The 19410-nt window shown below is 38.0% G+C and overlaps 1 protein-coding gene across 1 annotated transcript in view; it reads right to left on the reverse strand.

Annotated features, from left to right (window-relative positions):
* MPHOSPH8 (M-phase phosphoprotein 8) overlaps nucleotides 1–19410 on the reverse strand; it is a 50558-nt gene that overhangs the window by 13506 nt on the left and 17642 nt on the right. The window contains exons 2-5 of the mRNA XM_004680361.2: nucleotides 14581–14736; nucleotides 8937–9779; nucleotides 7312–7411; nucleotides 5593–5850 (exon numbers count right to left, since the gene is read on the reverse strand). Coding sequence (XP_004680418.1) covers nucleotides 5593–5850; nucleotides 7312–7411; nucleotides 8937–9779; nucleotides 14581–14736 — 1357 coding nt within the window. The remainder of the gene's footprint in view (nucleotides 1–5592; nucleotides 5851–7311; nucleotides 7412–8936; nucleotides 9780–14580; nucleotides 14737–19410) is intronic.

Consider the following 19410-nt stretch of genomic DNA (forward strand, 5'->3'; position numbering starts at 1 on the left):
ACTGGTGCCACAGTAGCTGTGGACAGCTTCACAGTGCTGCAGCTTAATCCTCCTGCACCACCAGCCAGGCCCCACAAACTCATACTTTATGGGCAGGGCAATAAATAACTGAGCGGATAATTCAGAATGACTGTGATATGTGAAACAGAGAAAAGTACAAACATTCTATGGCAAGAATTAAAGGATTTTCACCTAAAACCAGTTTCTCAAACTACACAGATGTCAAGGCAGTTAACCTTTCCATAGAAATGTAGTTTGTAAAGATGTGCCAAAAAACAAATTTTTTCAATGTCCTGAACACCTTAATCCAACACCTCTTTACCTCCTCCAAGAGAGCATGTCATCACAGAAACGGCACAGCCTTTCGAGGTCCACATCCTGAACCTATATTCCAAGGAAGCTGCAAGAATTTGACTAAGTCATATAAACTGGCTGTCCCTAATTTTCTGAGTAACAGCAGTGTTAGTGATAAAGCAGTCAAGTGTCATTACGGAGTCTTCAATCACTTATATGAATGAATACATTTAATTTATACACAGTAACTAGCAAGAGGAAGAACATGCTGCAGATGAGAAAAACCAGGCTTCTACTTTCCCAAACACACACACACCAGTAATGGAGCAGCCTCATTTGTAGTAAAATGTGCATAAGTAAACCGCTCCCATTCCAGTGCAATACTGTTGTATTGTGGAAACAATTGGGAAACATGACAGAATTACACAGACTGATTATGAATCTAATTTACGGGACAGTTAACAGGACAGACACTGAGCCAGAAATGCCAGAAAGTGTCAAGTCAAATTTTTTACTTTAATGAAATCAAGTGGCTCAAAATCTTCCATTCAAGTCTACCAAGAAATGAACTTTGACTCATTATCTGGTAGTTTTAACATTTTTGTTTGTAATTTAAAAATCAGATATATACAAAGACTTAGGAGGTAAAATATCTGTAAACATAAGATTGACCTGGACAAAGAACATGTCTACATTATGTGACTATGATCATGAAGTTCTAGTGTGTGTGTGTACGGTGGGGATAGGGGGTATTACCCCAAACATACAACCAATAATGCTCACATAGTTGGGTGTCACCAGATCCCACAGGTTAAGGACTCAGTCCTACAAGATTCACCCACTCACCCTACTAAGATCCCAGGCCCTAGGCTTGTGCTTCTGATTGGCTATAAAATCAATTTCCCACAATTCCCTCCTTGGGTTGGATTGATTTCCCATAGCACCTCACAGAACCCCGAGAAACATTTTATTTACAAGATTACTGGTTTTTATAAAAAGATGTAATGCAGGAAGTCAGATGGAAGGTGCACAGAGCAGGAACTAGGTCAGAGGTGTAGAGTTTTCCTGGGTTTTATATAGGCCCCTCTCAGGCCCCCGCCCACCCTGGCCTTTTCATCAAGTAACTAGTTTCCCATCAACGAGCCCTACCTTAAGTTATCTTGCTCTCTCTACTGGAGAACTCTAACACAGTAACAGTTCAGACTTCCAAAAATTTGTTAAATATTTTGGGTACTTCTTTGTCCTTTTTTACCTTTTTATTTTAATGAATAGAGCTTATGTTTCGTCAACTTAATCATTTTTTATGCTGTTTTTGGTGTCTTAAATATTGCTCTACCTACAAGGTCATAAAGAAGTTTTTCTTTGTTTTCTTAAAATCTCATATTTAACTGTCTTCTTTATAGTCAATGCCTTAATCTAGAGGATTTGATTTTCTCTATATTTTTCCAAATGAATAAACAATTACTAACACTACATCCACAAAGCTCATCCTCTCTTGTGCAACTATGTTGCCACTTTTACCTAGTTTTTATAACTGCAAGGGTCTGATTTGTAGGCACTACTGTGCCCAATAGCTAATCTACCTTCCCTAAGCCAAGCAATAATTGTACTGGCTGCTACAGCTTCACAGTTGCTTTTGATTACTATTGAACAGTTGGTTTTGGCTCTTCTTTAGTCTTCCACACACATGAATCAGTATATACCAACCTGAGGATTTTCTGGTCCCTTGTAAAATAATTTAACAAAAAAGAAAGAGATCCAGATAGGGCTTTATTGGATTTATGTTTGACCATAACGGAGGCAGCTTCGAAGGAGAAATTTTACAGGCTCTCTCTGGGAAGGGAGTGAGGAATAATTTTTTTTTTTTTTAATTAGAAATGTATTTGTGTGTGTGTATATAATTTTCCAGCATTATCTATTTAATAGATTTTCTTGCTCATTGAAATGTCTTTGATCCTTTGTTTAAAATCCTTGTCTAGGACCCTCCTTGGTGATGCAACGGGTTAAAGTGCAGCACTGTGAAGCTATATCACAGCACAAGTTCGATACTGGGCCAGGGAGATGACCCATGGTATGGCAGACATGCTGACACACCCTCTGCGACCCTCAGCAGTGTATTTCAGTGGACCTGCCTGTTCTGCTCTCCACTCTGTCGCTGGTGTATCCTCTCACCTCCTGCACCTCTGGCCTGTACTCACGTCTGTATGCATAATAAATCTTTAAAATCCTTGCCTAAAAACTTGGATGCAAACCATAAATCGGAGGTATATAGCAGGGGAGAAGGGAGGGAGGGGTGGGAAAGACACAAGGGAAGTGTTATGGTGATAGTTCATGGGTAAAAAGTGGTGGAGGAGAATGATGGGAACACCACCTGAGAGGAAATCAAATGCTGTACAAAAATGAATGACATATATAAAATAAAACCAATGTATACCCATATTGTCTTCTGTATTACTCCACTGATTTGTCTATCTTCGTCTCAGTATCAGTGTCTTGACTGCTTAAAATTTGTTGTAAGTCATAAAACTGGGTGGGTAGAAAATTACTCCACCAACTTTGTTCTTTTTAAAAGCTGTTCTCATTTTCTAGCTCCTCTTAACTCCATATGAATTTTAGAATAAATTGTCAATTTTTGCAAAACCCCAACTGGATTTTCACTGGATAACTGTCTTTAAATCAACTCCTTTAAAGCAACCGAGGGGTAGGAGAGGGAAGAATGCATCATTACAAACAAGTCGATGGGGTAAGTCCAGGCCCTCTAAATGATCTTCAATGATAGTGCATGGGAAGGGCCTGAAGTCTTTGCTATACAAAGCTGGAGTAGAGTTATTTAGTTTCTCTATATCCTGGGGCAGACAGGAGGAATGTCAAAGTGTGTGTGACTTGGGCTTAGCATCTTAAATCTCCTTCACTCCAGTGGGGTACACTTTAGCATGCTAATGAGACCTTGGTCACTCTAGGTCAGAGTCTCCATCACCTGCATATGTGGGTCCTTCGGCCAGCTACCCCCAGCCTCCCAGATATTGTGAAACAATAATGGAGGACATGTCCAAGTATCATGTCTCTCTTTTCACTGAAAATGTCATTTCTTTTGGTGGGACAGGTTGTTTAATAAGCACATTAGGCAGTATGTCCTGCCAGCTTGTGATTTGGCCCACCTGTTTAACAAGATGTTGGGCAACTCTATCCTGCCAGCTAGAAATTTAATTCACTTATGCCACCTCAATTACCTGTAAATTCTGTAAGAAATTAAGTTGGGTTTCATTAGCAAAATGATACTACAGGCCAATTTGAAGAAAATGAAAATGACAGATTTTTTAAATAGTTTTCCATTAATGGCATATATACACCTTAATGTTTGAAGAAATTTTTATCATTTTCTCATCATAGGCATTATAATACTCTTTATGATTTTAAGATCTATTTATTTATGCATACATAACTGGGGTGTAGGCCAGAGAAATGCCAAGTTGAGATGATTCACCAGAGGAAGAGTGGGGGGAGCAGAACAAGGGGACTGACTGAAATACACTGCTGAGGGAGCAGCAGGCAAGTCAGAAGAGGTCTGTGTGCCATATGGGTTAGCTCCCTGGCCGGGGATCAGATTCATGCTGCAGTGGCTACGGACAGCTTCACAGCACTTTAACCCCTGCTCTTAGGGTGGCCCATATTCTTTTATAAACAATATTCTTAGCAATCCTGTAAATGTACTGCTATTGAAAATTATCTTTTAAAATTCTATCCACTGTGTAGAAATGTATATTACATAGAAATACAAATACACAGAAAGGTATTAAAGTCATATATCCAGTCACCTTACTACCCCTAGTGTTTCTATTGGAAATACTATCCAATAATGGGAGTTTTCTCAAAGGCTTTCATTTTTTCAGTGTCTTAACATGTAACCAAACCTTAGTATAATATGTAAAACATATAGGGTAACAATAAAAGATATCCTTGCATTGTTTTTAATTTAAGAATAAATGCTTCCTGAGTTTTACCATTACAGAAGTTATTTGACAAAGGTTTCATTTTCTTCATTGACTGAAAAAGCTTTATTCAGTTTGCTATGGTTTTTTTTTTAAATCAAGAATATTATTGAATCTATTTCTTTTGATTTATTGAATTCCTAAGGAATATACAATTTGATAACAGGTTAGTTTTTTACACTCACCTACCAACTGATTCAATTTGCTACTGTTTGCTAGGAATTCTGCCTGTTTATGAGTGAACTTGGTTTATCATTTCCCTTAGTTTTCTTCCGATTTTGATATTAAAGAGCTCACAGAATGTTGTCTCTGTTTAAGAAGACTTTTTGTTAACTACTATTTTTCCATTTCATTGAGTTTTCAGACTCAATCCCAAACAACTGCTCTTAGAATTTTTCTATCTTTTTAATCTGGGCAGGTATCATGTCTCTCTTTTCACTGAAAACGTCATTTCTTTAGGGCTTCATTCTTTCCCCTTGACCAGTAAAGCAGGGGCTTATCAAATTTTATCAGACTTTTCAATGAATAAACTACTGGCTTTACTGATGTTCCTGGTTATCTACTATCTGGTTTTTATTCATTGGTATCCCAACAGCAGTGATGCTATTTGGACAACATACTTCAGCCCCATGCCTACTATTTCAAGAAATTGTCCCAGTGTTTTATAAGTTCAGCAGTGTATCAAAAAGTATGCTTTATCTAATATATAGGCTTTTTGGAGTGACATGGATACCTAGACTACTTAGCCTGCCATATATTCTAAAATAATCAATTCCCTTCAATTGATTATTAAGATCTGCAAATAATACAAAGTTTTATCAGCTTAATCTCTTCATTCTGACCTAGCTAACCTCTTCTGTCCTTGTTATAGATACATGTTTATTACTATTGCTCACACCTACTGCACTCTGTATTCCAACATGATCCTATGCTCAGTCTCAGCTCATTTCAAAATTCTTAAGACAACACACTTATGCAATCGTCTTTAGTGTTATTTACTGCAAGATAAAAAAAGAACAAATACATATCTATTTAATAATTAATCTTCTGAAAGAAAATAACAAAATATACAATGAGGCTACTTGTCTCAGAACAGAAATCTCTGTAACTTTAAAATGTCCTGCCCTAAGAACTCAAAATATTTGTTTCAAAGATTTAGAAATTACAGTATGATCTAAGTTTTCAATAGAAAAGTCATTTATTCAGGAGATTACTTATTTTCTTATCTTGAGACCAGAATTACAATAAAAGAGGAGGAATTTTTCATTATCCTCAAAAAATTTTGCAAGCTAATTGCAAACATACTCACCAGAATTCTCATCCACTTGGCACACACTGTCTAGAACCTCTTGATCCCCTTCTGCAGCTATATATGCCCAAGTATCAGTTTCTTCTCTTGTATTTTTCCTTTCTTTAAGTGACTGCTTATTTTCCTTGGTTTTTTGATCTTCTGTAACCTTACAGTCCAGTGGTGTTTCTTCTCTTTTCCGATTATTCTCAGGAATATCAGTTTTTTCTTCTGGAGTTAATTTAAATAAATCGAATGCATTTCTAATTTCCTTACATGCTAGTGAAAGAATAAAGTCATTGGTCAACATGAACCACAAATTTCTGTTGTTAGCAAAAGAAAATCTGGCCACTGTTAAAACATTTCTAACTAGACCAAAATTTGCCTGGCTTATTTAAGGAGGGTCACACTGATTATCAAAGCCAAATTTACTATCAAAGCTGTTTAAATTACTTTTCCTATTAGATGCCACACGTTTACACTGAAGGGTTGTCCAAAGTGAAAGATTACTAATCCAGCATTCTGAACTACCAATTGTTTCCTAATGAAGTGGTGAACCTCAGCGTAATCCAGTCATGACACTCACAACAGTACCTGAAAATGACTATGTACTTTAAGTGGTCTGTGGTAGTGAATGACAGAATGGAAGTGAAGCATCACATTGCGTACTTTGTAAAACCGTACCTGATGTCTGTAAAAACCCACCTGGGAGATGGAAAAATGCACAAAAATATGTAAAAATAAACTAATGTAACAATAATAATAATAATAAACCCACCTGGTTTTTATATGAAGATGAGAGTGGAAATACTGGCAAAGCATTAGATCTGACATAACTTCAAAATAGAACAGAACAGAGTTATGAAGAACTCTGATAAAATGTGGAAACATAGCTTACAGGTTTTATTAGCAGGGGATAATAAAAATCAAATTCCCAGTGAATGTCATTATAGGTGGAATTGATTGCTTAAAATTATACACTCATAGTAAAAATGTACATGAAACTGACATGAAAACATTAGAAGGAAGGAAAACAGATACAGGAACCGACACAGTCACTTTATGTATGAACCATCAAAACAACAACTATTCCTTGATTCCTGATTATCCTGCTTCTTACTGCTAAACCCGAGCTGAGGCATAGAACCAAAATCTATTTTTAATATTACCTCAGTTACACACAGTTTTGGGGAAGAAAACTCACGGGAAATTATCCATTACCTAGCATCACTGCTTCCATAAGATCACATGTTCCCATTAATTTTGCTCCATGGACTATATTTGCTAGAGTTTATTCAAACACTGTAATAGTGAATGATTCACAATATACTTGTTTATTGTGATTCACAACATATTGAAATGTGGTGTGGTGTTTCAAATATAGTATATCTTGACATGACCCAAGACATGTACTCGGCATTATATTCATACACATGACACTTAAGTACAATAGATGTATTAAAAAGAAGTTTGTCATATTTATTCTAATACACTCTATCATTATACTAAAAAAAAACAAGGTAAAAAGATGTAAAAATTCATTACTGAAACAATATAAACTGTTAAATAATAAATTTGAGGCAACTGGTTAAAGAAACATAGGTTTGAAGTTCCCTAGTTGTGAAAATTTCCTGGGGTATGAAACTGCAAGTTGGAAAATACAGACCAACTTCACAGTAAATTAAATTCTTTCTCCAAAGACAGTAATGTTAAATGGTAAAATGTTATATTCACACTCACTTTTTAATCCCTTTAGTTCTTTACGGCCTTTTTCTTCCTTGTTGAAATCAAGCCTTTTCTGGTATTTTTCTTTGGGTTCATGTTTTTTGGTTTCCTTCTCCTGAGACATATGTAAGATCCAAAACAGAACAGACAGCATGCAAATATAGAACATGTGAAAACTGGAAAGTGGTTTCCTAGTGTTTGACTGCTTCTGTGTACTATAGCAAGTGACCACTGACTAGGACATCTCTTTTCATATAAATTGCTTCCTCTATCAAGACTAACACCTAAATTAAGATAATTAAAAAATACCAATACAATATCAGTTACCTTTTAAGAACTGTAAGAATTTTTATTAAAAATAAAGAAGGGAGCCCTCCCTGGTGGCGCAGTGGGTTGGAGCACAGCACTGAGAATCCGGAGCCGCTTCCACATGAGTTCGATTCCCGCCTGGCCCGGAGGTGAACCACATGGCGTGGCAGACCTCTCCTGACCCGCCCGCTGCTCCCCTCAGCAGTGTACTTCGTCGATCTGCCTGTTCTGCTCCCCACTCTGTCTCTGGTGAGGCCTCTCACCGCCCCTGAGCCTCTGGCCTGCACCCCAACTCTGTATGCACAAATAAATAAATCTTTTAAAAAAAAAAAAATAAATAAATAAAGAAGGGCCCTCCCTGGTGGTGCAACAGGTTAAAAGCGCAGCACTTCATGCTAGCCGTAGCTGCTTTAGTTCAGTGCGAAGTGGATCCCCAGCCTTGGAGGTGATCTACATGGTGCAGGAGATCTCTCCTGTTTTGCCCGCTATTCCTCTCAGCAGTGCACTTTCTCAATCTGCCTGTTCTACACCCAACTCTGTCTCTGATGAATCCTCTCACTGCCCCTGCACCTCTGGCCTATACCCAGGTTCTGTATGCATAAATAAATATATCTTGAAATAAGAAAAAAATCACCCACAGTCCTACTAACCACATGTAACTATTTTTATTTCTTTATAATCCCCCTCTGTAATTTTGCCTAATAGTATTTCAATAGACAAATTAACCCTTTTAATGCCTTTGACAAATACTAATATCCAAATAGTGTAGTAATGTGTGAAATTATATAAAAACTTGAAAATTTATATAAATTTTTAATAAGATAAGCTATAAAACCTATTTCATGAGAATTAAAAGTTACAATATTAAAATATTCTACATACCATTACGTAGTAAAAAGTGGCATTTTCAAAAAAAAAAAGTGGCATTTTCTTAAAGCAAAAGGGAAAAATACCAAGTAGGATATAAAAAGCTGATGAAGTAGTCAGCATTGGTACACAATGCAACATACCATTAAAGTAACTCTAACAACACACCTTGATTTTTGTTTACGAATTAGCCCTCATTGTTTTCAATGCTTACTTAGTCTACGAGAGAAGCTGAGAAAGTACAAAGCTAGATAATTTTCAGCATTTATAACTTCCTATTGCTAATCACATATCAAGTAACTGCTTAATGACAGTGAAAACTAGTTTTAGTTTGTTTTACAATTTCATTATTTGTAAAATGTCTTGACCACTTACAGGAATGCTGGTTTGATCTGAACAATTTCCTAGTCTCTAAGATTCTAAACACTGTACTTAACCAAAACCTGCCTCTCTCCAGTACTCACCTCCCCAGCAGAGTCAGCGGACCCTGTGCTTCTTTCCCCACCAGCCACTCTTGAACTCCTCAGTGCCTGGTTAGATGCACAAGGTGGCTTATCTAACTCTGTGGTACTTTTGTCTTTGTCTTGGTTCCTTTGCTTTTTATGTATATTTTTCTTATCTAAGAAAAGATTCTTGTTTTCTGGCATCTTGCTTTCTTTAAATTCCTCAGTCTTTCTCAGTTTGGTTTTTTTCCTCTTTGCTTTGACATCACCATCCTCATCAGCACTCAGAGAGCCTTCAATTTGTTTATCAACAGCAGTAGCTTGTACTACCTCTTGCCCTGCTTTCTCCCTTGCAATTTTAAGTTTCTCTTCTCCATTATCAGAATATAAATCTTCATTGTCATCTTCTTGAAAAGGGAAGTCATTAAGTACACCTGATTCAGATTCCAACTGAGAATCAACACATTTCTCTTTTTTTGTTTTCCTGTTTTCTTTGTAATCTTCCCTTATTTTAGTCTTTACATCTCGTATTTCCCCCCTTTTAACTTTCTTTAATTCCCTAGTTTCTTTCACTTCATCTTTTTTGGTTTTTTTTGTTTCCTTTAATTCTTCTTTGGCTTCCAGAATTCTTTTTTTTGTTCTTAAATCAAAAGCTAAACTTTCAAAGGAGCTCTCCAATTCTGCTTTGGATTTATCTTTTAGTTTCCCAGTCTTTGCTTTTTTCTTTTTTAGCTCATCTGGGCTTTTCTCTTCTCTATATCTTAATTTTTTCTTTTTCTTCTTTGGAGATGCATCTTCTTTTGTCTCACTTTGCTGATCACTATCAGAGTTTGCCTCAAATATGTCATTGTTTAAGGACAGTCTCTACAAAATGTAAAAAAGATTTAAAAATGCATTAACAGTCATTTCCAAAGTTTTGAAAAGCAATGTTAGGGAAATCTGGCACAAAATTTTTATCAAGCAATTTCTCAACTTATTAAAATTACTTCCCTGAACTGAAATTACAAAGTACTATATATCTGACCAGCAAATGGGTCCTGGAGGAGATCAATTTTTTTTTTAAATGTAAATTATTATTTTTTTTTAAAGATTTATTTATTTCTGCATACAGAACTGGGGTACAGGCCAGAGGTGCAGGGGCGGCGAGAGGCTTCACCAGACACAGAGTGGGGAGCAGAACAGGCAGATCAACGAAGTCCACTGCTGAGGGGAGCAGCGGGCGGGTCAGGAGAGGTCTGCCACACCATGTGGTCACCTCCGGGGCAGGCGGGACTCATGCGGGAGCGGCTTTAGATTCTCAGTGCTGTGCTTTAACCCGCTGCGCCACCAGGGAGGGCCCGGAGATCAATTTTTAAGAGAGCAGATAAACATTGATAGAGGGGCAGAAAATGTCAGTGATGCTATAGGTCAAAAGTAACAATGTCTTATGTATGGTTGTACATGATTTCAACCTCAAAATTTCCTAAAGGACTAAGGGAGTAATTTGTACAGATTTTGTTTTCTATAAAATAACTATCAATCCAAAAAAAGGCTCTTTGAAGACTGTGGACTCCAGGAGAGGAATCAAACAGGGCAGGCAGAGCACAGGAACTATGGTGATGGTGCACAGATAAATTAGTGGTGGGAATTCTATGGGAACGACACCTGAGAAAAAGCAAACATTGTACAAAAATGAACAATGATATAAAACACTGATGTAAAACAATGATGTCCTCCCTGGTGGCGCAAAGGGTTAAAGCACAGCACTATGAAGTTATATGAAGTCCCTGGCCAGGGAAGTGACCCACATGGCATGGCAGACCTCTCCTGACCTGCCCGCTGCCCCCCTCAGCAGTGTACTTCATTAACCTACCTATTCTGTTCCCTGCTGTGTCTCTGGTGAACCCTCTCGCCCCCTGCACATCTGGCCTGTACCCCAGTTCTTATATGTGTAAATAAACAAAAACATCTTTATTAAATAAGAAACAATGATGTTATATATATATATATATATATAAACATAAACATTGTAAATAAATTATACTAAAGATAATCTTGCATCCTTCATTGAAAATATGAAATAGCTGCAATAATAAAGGAGGCTGCTCACGAGTCATGAAGCTAAAAATTATCCTATTGTACTCTTGTGGCTTCTAAAATTTCACGAAAAGTAATTTCATGTACGTTTAAGTTAAAAAAAAAAAAAGAGAGAGAGAGATCAAGAAAACAGAGTGACTACCTCCCCCCCAAAAATGAAAGCTTATCAGAAAGACATCTACTTATAAAACAATAGAAGAAAATCATAAAACTTGGAGGCATCAGACAAAAAAGCCAAAGAAATGCAGATTAGTCTTGATCATTAGAGAGCAATGTTTCATACTAGGTGGCAAGTAATTTGTTAAACCTAGTCAAGCTGGATTTAAGTAAAACTTTCAAGTATAAAGTGTACCAATAAACTGTCATAAAATACAAGAACTCTGGGAATTTTGTTCTTCTCATAATACCTTTTAGCTTCTAGAGGTGATTCTATAGACAGAGCAGAACATCAGAACACTAGAAGGCTTGCCAAAACACAGATTGTTAGTCCCCAAGCTTACTCTGTAAAACAAAGCCAAAACCCCCTGAGTGAAAAATGGAGACCACAGCACACAGTAGGAGCAATTGTCATAAGAAGGGGGTAGGAAAACATTAACTGAATTCTGTTCAGTGACACGGAGGCAGCACAAGTCAGAGGGGACAGTGGATGCTGTGCAAAGCCCCTACAGCCCTGGACTCAGATATAGGCCAAGAGCAGGGAGTCTTGAAAACAGGCACTGCACTGAGTAAGGTGTTGCTTGAGTTGGCTCTCAGGAAGAAGGGTACACTACCGGAGACCTGCAGTAATGGGGGTTCAGAGTGAGGATTTCTGGTTTGAGCCAGAGGCTCTCAATATACTACAAATGAGCCTGAATGGGGGTAGAGAAGAGGAGTGCCTATGTCTATCATAGTTACACTTTTCTTGATAAAATAACTTCCAATTATGATGGGTGAAAGCGATTGAGTGATAGACATTATATTATGATTAAGGGTCTAACACAATAGAAAAAATAACACTCATAAATACATAGCCAAATGATGGAACACAGAGATACTTTAAGATAATAACAAAACTAAAGAGATTGATGATACTACATTATTAGAAGACTTTAATACAACAGGACAACAAAACAATGAATAAATAAGGAAACAACAGATTAAAATGAAGGCTAGAGAAAAAGTTCCTATAGAACGTTTTTAAGCAAAGAACTTATGCTGGCACAAGTCAACTGTCACAAAACTATGAAGACTCAAATTATATCTGTATCTTTGACCCTAATACCATAAAGTCAGAAATTAACTACAAGAAGAAATTAACTACAAGAAGAATTAACTACAAGAAGAATAATGAATATGTAGAGACAAAAACAATAATCTGCTTAATATAACCAGAGGATAAAGAAAAAAATCAAAGGATCTAAAAAGAAAATACATCGAGAAAAATAAAAACAATGCTGTACATGGGTGACTCGGTGATGGGAAGCCCACGGGGATTACAATTGAGATAAAAAAAAGTACAAAATGATGTAAAAATGAATTATTATATTAAAAAAAATGCTGTAAGCTACCTGTATTTGCCAGCAAAAGTGGATTAAGGGGGAAAATAATCAATACAGACCCTTATTAAGAAGCAAGAAAAATCCCAAACAATCAAAAGCTACTTGAAAAAGTAGAACAAACAAGGTGCAAAGTGAGAAGAAAGGAAATAATAAAAACAAGACTAGAAATACATGAAAGAGATCAGAGAGAATATATAAAAGAATCAATGAAACTAAGAGCTGCATTAGTTCCAGGACTACTCCAGGGAAAGAGGGTAAGAGAGTGAAGACACAGATATGCCTCCTCCTGGTCCTTTTAGCTTCAATGCAGCAGAACAATGCCAGTAACTCCTGAACGTAAGACAGAGGACTACAGTGCACACTGGGAGCAAAAGCCTTAAGAATAAGAGGGAGGCCAAGCCCCAAGTGCCTAGCTGCACAGGCAGTCCTCTTCCAGCTGCCAATTACCAGTCACCAGCCAACAACTTTGAGAGTGAGAACCAGACCACTTTCTACACGTATTACCAGCAAAGAACTCAGCCTTTAGCAGCCAATCAAGGGAACCTGCCCCTGCCATAAAAGTTCAGTCTCTGACTTCAGGAAACAAGAGACAGGAGGCTCTTGGTCCCAGGTATCAGCCACTAAGAATCCAACCAACAGCCACCAGCCTTATAAGCTACAGCAGGGTTCTCTCCAACTACCAGCTGAATAGAGCCAGCTTCCAGTGAAGATAACCCTGCCAATTTTGCCTTCCAGTCATTAGCTGTGTGAACCCAGTTGCCAGGTAGGGAGTCAAGGATCAGGCTGGAAAAATTTCACTCACCACAACCTTTTACTTCATGATGTCTTTGTTCAAGAGATGTCTGCCAATTGGAACATTTCATTTTGAGTCATTCACCAATGTCAACTGCCACTTAATGTTGGACCAGGTGTTAGAGCCATGGGATCCAGAGTCTCCACAAGTCTCTTTTGCAGTCACAGCAAAAAGACCCAATGCTGGGGTCCACCAGAATATGACCATCAAAACTAAACTCCTACTGGGTGCACAGCAGAAAATGAAGTCACTGATATCAAGTCTCATCTTGTCTGTAGTGCCCACGGAGTTCCCACTAAACCAATCACTTAGCATTGCCATTACCCCTGCTTTACTCATGAGCTCAGTACTTGCTCCCCCACAATAAGGGAGTTCATATTGCTCTCAAGATGCTGTTGGCTGATGAAGGGATCATCTCTTTGCCCAAGGTAGCACCAGTAGAATGTAGCTACTACTACTTGGAGAAAGGCAGTCTTTTCTGCTTCCAGTTCAGACCATCAAAGAAGAAAAATCCACATGCAACACTTAGGGAGACCCATTACATTGAAGATCCCACCTTTGGAAAAATGGCCCTTGCTATGCCCATCAGTCAAAGAGGAATTGTCTCATTCCTGGGAGAAGCTGTCCCACTCTCCCCACTCAAGGTCCAAAAAATGTCTTACAATAGGCTCAGATCCTCTACCTAGGGTGTTTCTGAAATTTTTGCAATCAAAGGAAGCCAGAAGAGGGAGTTGAGCTGATCTTGAAGAATACAGCATTTACTGCCTCCCTATCTGAATGGGTTCTTCTGAGGCTCAGGGAATTCCCAGCAAGCCACAGTCTCCAAGTAGAGTTCCTTGATCTTGCCTCCCATTTAGCTGCTTCTAGGAAGAGGTAGGACCTTTCAAGACACCCATAAAGAAGATATTGCTCATTTCCTCTACCTCTCCATGGCCTCCATATTCTACAGCAGAAGATGAAGTCACTGATATCATGGTTCATCTTGTCTGTAGTGCCCAGGCAGTTCCCACTAAACCAATCACTCAGTTCATACACTTAGCCAAAACAGGAGGTCTAGATTTCTCTGTGGCATGAATTCCTGAGGGTTTGCTACAGAAGAGTTTGCTAAAAACCAACGAAAGCATTCTATGAGAATCAAATACTTATACACAATTTACAGTAATAAATTGTAGATTTATAATTTGCAAATTCTCTACTGCATATTATATTAAAATTTATTAATTTATTGCAATTGTAATTTAAAAAAACATGATAATACCTGAATATCTTTCTTGACTGGTTTAGCTTTGTTTTCCGTAACTTTGTTCCTAAATTCGAGAAGAACTTCTTTACAGTCCTCAAGATGAACTTCAGGTTCCCAGGTGTCATCATCTGATGTGTATCCTTTCCATCGAACTTTGTAAAGGATTTTGCCCTGTAACATAAATTTAAAACAGGTAAAGTTTTAATGACTTGATTGTATTTCCAAAGACATAAAATTGCTGAAAATACATGTACAGGACTTCCCTAGTGCTGCAATGGTTTAAAGCGCAGCACTGTGAAACTAGCTGCAAACACTTCAGCTCAAGTTTGCTCCCTAGTCAGGAAGGTGATCCACATACTACAGCAGACCTCTCCTGTCTCGCTTACTCCTTACCTCAGCAGTGTACTACCTAGATTTGCATGTTCTGCTTCTCAGTCTGTCTCTGGTGAATCTTCTCACCATCTCTGCACCTCTGGCCTGTGCCCCAGTTCTGTATGCATAAATAAATATTTTTAAGAAATGTACAAACTTAAAAACTGCTTGTAAATGGACAGTAGTATCTTCCTAAATAAAGTATGCTATCTCCTCAAGCAAGTGACGTAAGGAAAAAAAACAGTATTATTTATTTTTCATAAATTTAACACTAGTCTCTTTTTTGATTATATAATTGTGTAATCTTTGAAAACTAGTGAAAAATAGGAAAAAACAAGTGAAAATCAACCAGAGATTTGATAAAATATTCAATCTACTTCATTCACCATTTACACTTAGAAATATGTATTTAATGTTGATTTCTAAAACCACTGGGATAATTGTCATTTTTCTTTTGCCTTTTAACATACATCAAGTATTTCTTGTTTTAACTTTCCAAACCATGATATTTAGTGAGTGAAGGTTATTTGTTATTTCATCATATAAATGCAATAAAATTTCTTCTTTTGTTAGCCAAAGGTTATTTTGATAGTCTCCTAATCTGTTTTTATATAGTATATTTAATTAAAATTCCACAAAGAGAGAGCAATGGAGTCAAGTAATACAGCCATTTAAAGACTGTTAAACTACACTGTCAAATGGATTTCAAAGATGCTCTAATTTGCACTTTATCACAAACAAGAGCCTATCTCTTTCGTTCTATGAAAAAACTATATTGCATCTCTATGCCACAAACCACATCAAGACCTGCCCTCTATTTTCGTTCAACCTGTGAACTATGAATAATTTTACATTTGTAAGTGGTTCAAAACAAAAGAATTGCTTTTATATCAAGTGTTTTATAATGTGTCATGTGCTGCCAAAATCCTTGCGTTTACTAGCAACATAGCCCCTGTGAAGCACTACTACTCATTTTATAAATGAAGGAATGAAAGCCTCCAGGTAGATTAGGTAATTAAAGTAGGTAACACAAGGAATGAGTACTTCAGCTGGACTTCAAAATCAGGGCCTGGGTTCTTAAGCTGCTTCTACTTAAGAAATGTTATCCTGGCCCTCCCTGGTGGCACAGTGGGTTAAAGCACAGCACTGAGAATCTAAAGCCGCTTCTGCATGAGTTCGATTCCCGCCTGCCCTGGAGGTGACCACATGGTGTGGCAGACCTCTCCTGACCCGCCCGCTGCTCCCCTCAGCAGTGTACTTCCTCGATCTGCCTGTTCTATTCCCCACTCTGTCTCTGGTGAATCCTATCACCCTCCACATCTCTGGCCTGTACCCCAGTTCTGTATGCACAAATAAATAAATCTAAAAAAAAAAATGTTATCCGACATTGTGAGAGCAGTAGGAACTAGGGGCAAATGGGGCTACGTTTCTACCATGACAGGGAAAGGTCACTTTAAACACCACTTTTAATCCTCAACCCCACAAAGTCTAAGATATTTACTGTTTGGTGACTTATAAAATACGGTCAACAACAGAGTTATTGTCAAATCAGTTAACAGTTTTTCTTTTAAATTATCTGTTATGTGCCTTCTTTCATCACTACTATTCAACAGTATACTCTAAGTTCTAGCCAGAACAATAAAATAAAAGCCACTCAATTTGGAAAGGAGAATATAGAACTAATAAAAGGAATTTAACAAAGTTGGAGGGTACAAGACAAATGCAAGAAAATCAGCTTTCTTTTGTACATCAGTGTTTTCATAAACCTGGAATGCACAATTCCAAAAAGTACAAAAACATTTCATTCATTTACAGAACTATATAGAACAATAAAATACTTAGGAACAAATTTAACCAAGGAGGCAAGACCTGTACAATAAAAAGTATATAATATTGCTGAAAGGAGTTAAAGACACAAAGTAGTGGAAAGACATTTGCTTTTCTTAAGTAGGAAGACATTATTATCAATACTATTTAGAAAGATCTACAGACTTGGCAAAAGCCTTATCAGAAGTCCAACAGCCTTATTTGCAAAAACAGAAAAACTAATTCTCCAATTTATATGAAATTGCAAGAGGCTCCAAAGAGCCCAAACAATCTTGAAAAAGAACAAAATCAGAGGGTTTACATTTCAAAACGTAATACAAAGCTACAGTTAGCAAATCAATACGGTATAAAGGCAGTCTTCAGAGTACAAAAAAAAAAAATCTAGATAGCTAGGTACACTCAATAGGGAAACAAAACGTGCCTGAAAGAGTGACTTTCCACATGCAAAAGAATGAAGATGTAGATTACCTCACATCACACACAAAAATTAACTCAAAATGGATAAGAAACCTAAATTAAAGAACTAAAGACATAAAATTCTTTGAAGAAATCTGCAGGACCATGAATGTGGCAATAGGTTATTATATGTATCAAAATCACAAAACAAAAAGTAGATGAACTGAACTACATCAAAATTAAAAACAGCTACGTATTAAGAGTGAAAAAGAAACCTATACAATTGAAGTAAATATTTATAAATCACATCTAAAATGGGTTTAGCATCTGGAATCTATTAACAACTCCTACAACTAAAAACAAGACAAAGAACCCACCTTAAAAACAGGTAAAGGATTTGAATACATATTTCCAAAATTATACCAAGGGCCAAGAGGTACATGAAAAGATGTTCAGTATCATTAGTTTTTATTTATATCCCAAAGAAGTAAAAAGAGGGTGAGGCTTCTCTGGTGGTACAAGGGGATGAGTCTCAGTCAGCACTATGAAGCTATCAGCAGCCACTACAGCATGCATTCGAACCCCACTCAAGGAGCTGATCCACATGTTGTAGCAGATCTCTCCCGTCTTGCCTGTTGCTCCTTTCAGCAGTATATTTCAATAGATTTGCCTGTTCTGCTCCCCACTGTCTCTGGTGGGTCCTCTTACCTCTTCACACCTCTCGGCCTACACCCCAGCTCTTATATGCATAAAAAAATAAATCTTAGGGAAAAAAAGAATTTGGGAGAGACAGCAAGATGGTGACAGAGTAAAGACAGCAAGATCACTGCGTCTAGGCTCGCGCAAGAATATAGGACTGAAAACGGAATACAGACTTACATACTACAAGTTTCAACCCAAATGAAAACACCCCGGACTCACTAGAAGGAAGACAACTGAGGGAGAATCGGGATTGGGGAGTTCCAATAAGGGAACTCCTAGCCGGAAGCATCACAGACAGGATAAGCGGAACACTGCAACTCCGACTGATGATCTGTGATACATGATCTATGATAGATCATCTAGGGGGGGGAGGGGGACGACTCCCAGGTTCTAGCGCCCTAGAGGCTTCCTGATCATTCTGCTTGGTGGGTAGAACCGAACCTGGGGAAAAGACTGTGCAAGTGGGCACATAAAGCCTGGGGTGGGGGGGGGGGTAATCTGGCGATCTGGTGACTGGGGAAGCTGCAAGGTGTGCAACCCTTTCACCCACCCCACAGCATAGGCCTGGAGGCTTGTTTCTGGCATTAGTCACTAAGACGGGACCAGCAAGTTCACAAAGCTCCTGAGATAAAAGGGGGGGATAAAAAGGTCAGACTGAATCAAAACAGGCCCACTACCACTCCCCCAAGTGGTAGGGAAAGACTGCTCAGAGAGAGAGGGCTGTGAGTGGATACAAAGAGCCCTGGAAGACTAGTGGAAGGACTGATAGCCTGCACAACTGGGGGCTGTGCAGAACTAGGACTCAAGGTGTTTGTTACTGAACAGCAGTGGCTGGAAGACGTGTGAGCCAGTAAGGCACCACACTGCAAGGCTCATACTGCCAAAAATATCAGTGACTGCCTCAATCACAGGCTCAGCTGCAACACCTCTAATGCACCCCCACCCTCAGGGGCTGCATCCAAGCATAGAGGGAACCCAGGACATCAGAAAGCTACAAAGATCACAGACACCTTCCAGAGACAAGACTCAATGAGTTACCAGAAGTTGAACACCACAAGAGAACCCTGAGCGTCACTGGCAGAGACTACAGACATAATTCCACACACTAGGGGCTGGAAAAACAGGAGATACTTAGACAAAACAAGGCTCAGAATACTCTACAACTGAAGTGTCTGGAAGTCCCTCTACCATCCCAGAAAGAAGAACCAGAAAAAATGCCAGGCAATAATAACAACACCATGTCTCAACGAATAAAAAGTATTAGAAAATACACAATAGGGAAAAGAAGACAAACAAATATTCAAGAAAGTCCACAAGGGGAAAATTCTCCACAAAAAGATCAGTCAGCAAAAACCACCAAAGAAATAGAAGAACTGCTCAGCCTACCAGACAGCGAATTCAGAATCACCATGATAAACAAAAAGAAGATGAGAAGGAAAAAATGAAATGAGACAAACCGTCAAGTATCTGAAGAATGCAAACAAGGAAATGAAAGAAATGAAAAAAAAAAAAAAGATATGAGACAAGCAGGCAATGAAAAGGCCACTA

The sequence above is a fragment of the Condylura cristata genome, unplaced genomic scaffold, assembly GCF_000260355.1.
Source record: "Condylura cristata isolate star-nosed mole 26May11 unplaced genomic scaffold, ConCri1.0 scaffold00010, whole genome shotgun sequence".
Taxonomy (NCBI): Eukaryota; Metazoa; Chordata; class Mammalia; order Eulipotyphla; family Talpidae; genus Condylura; species Condylura cristata.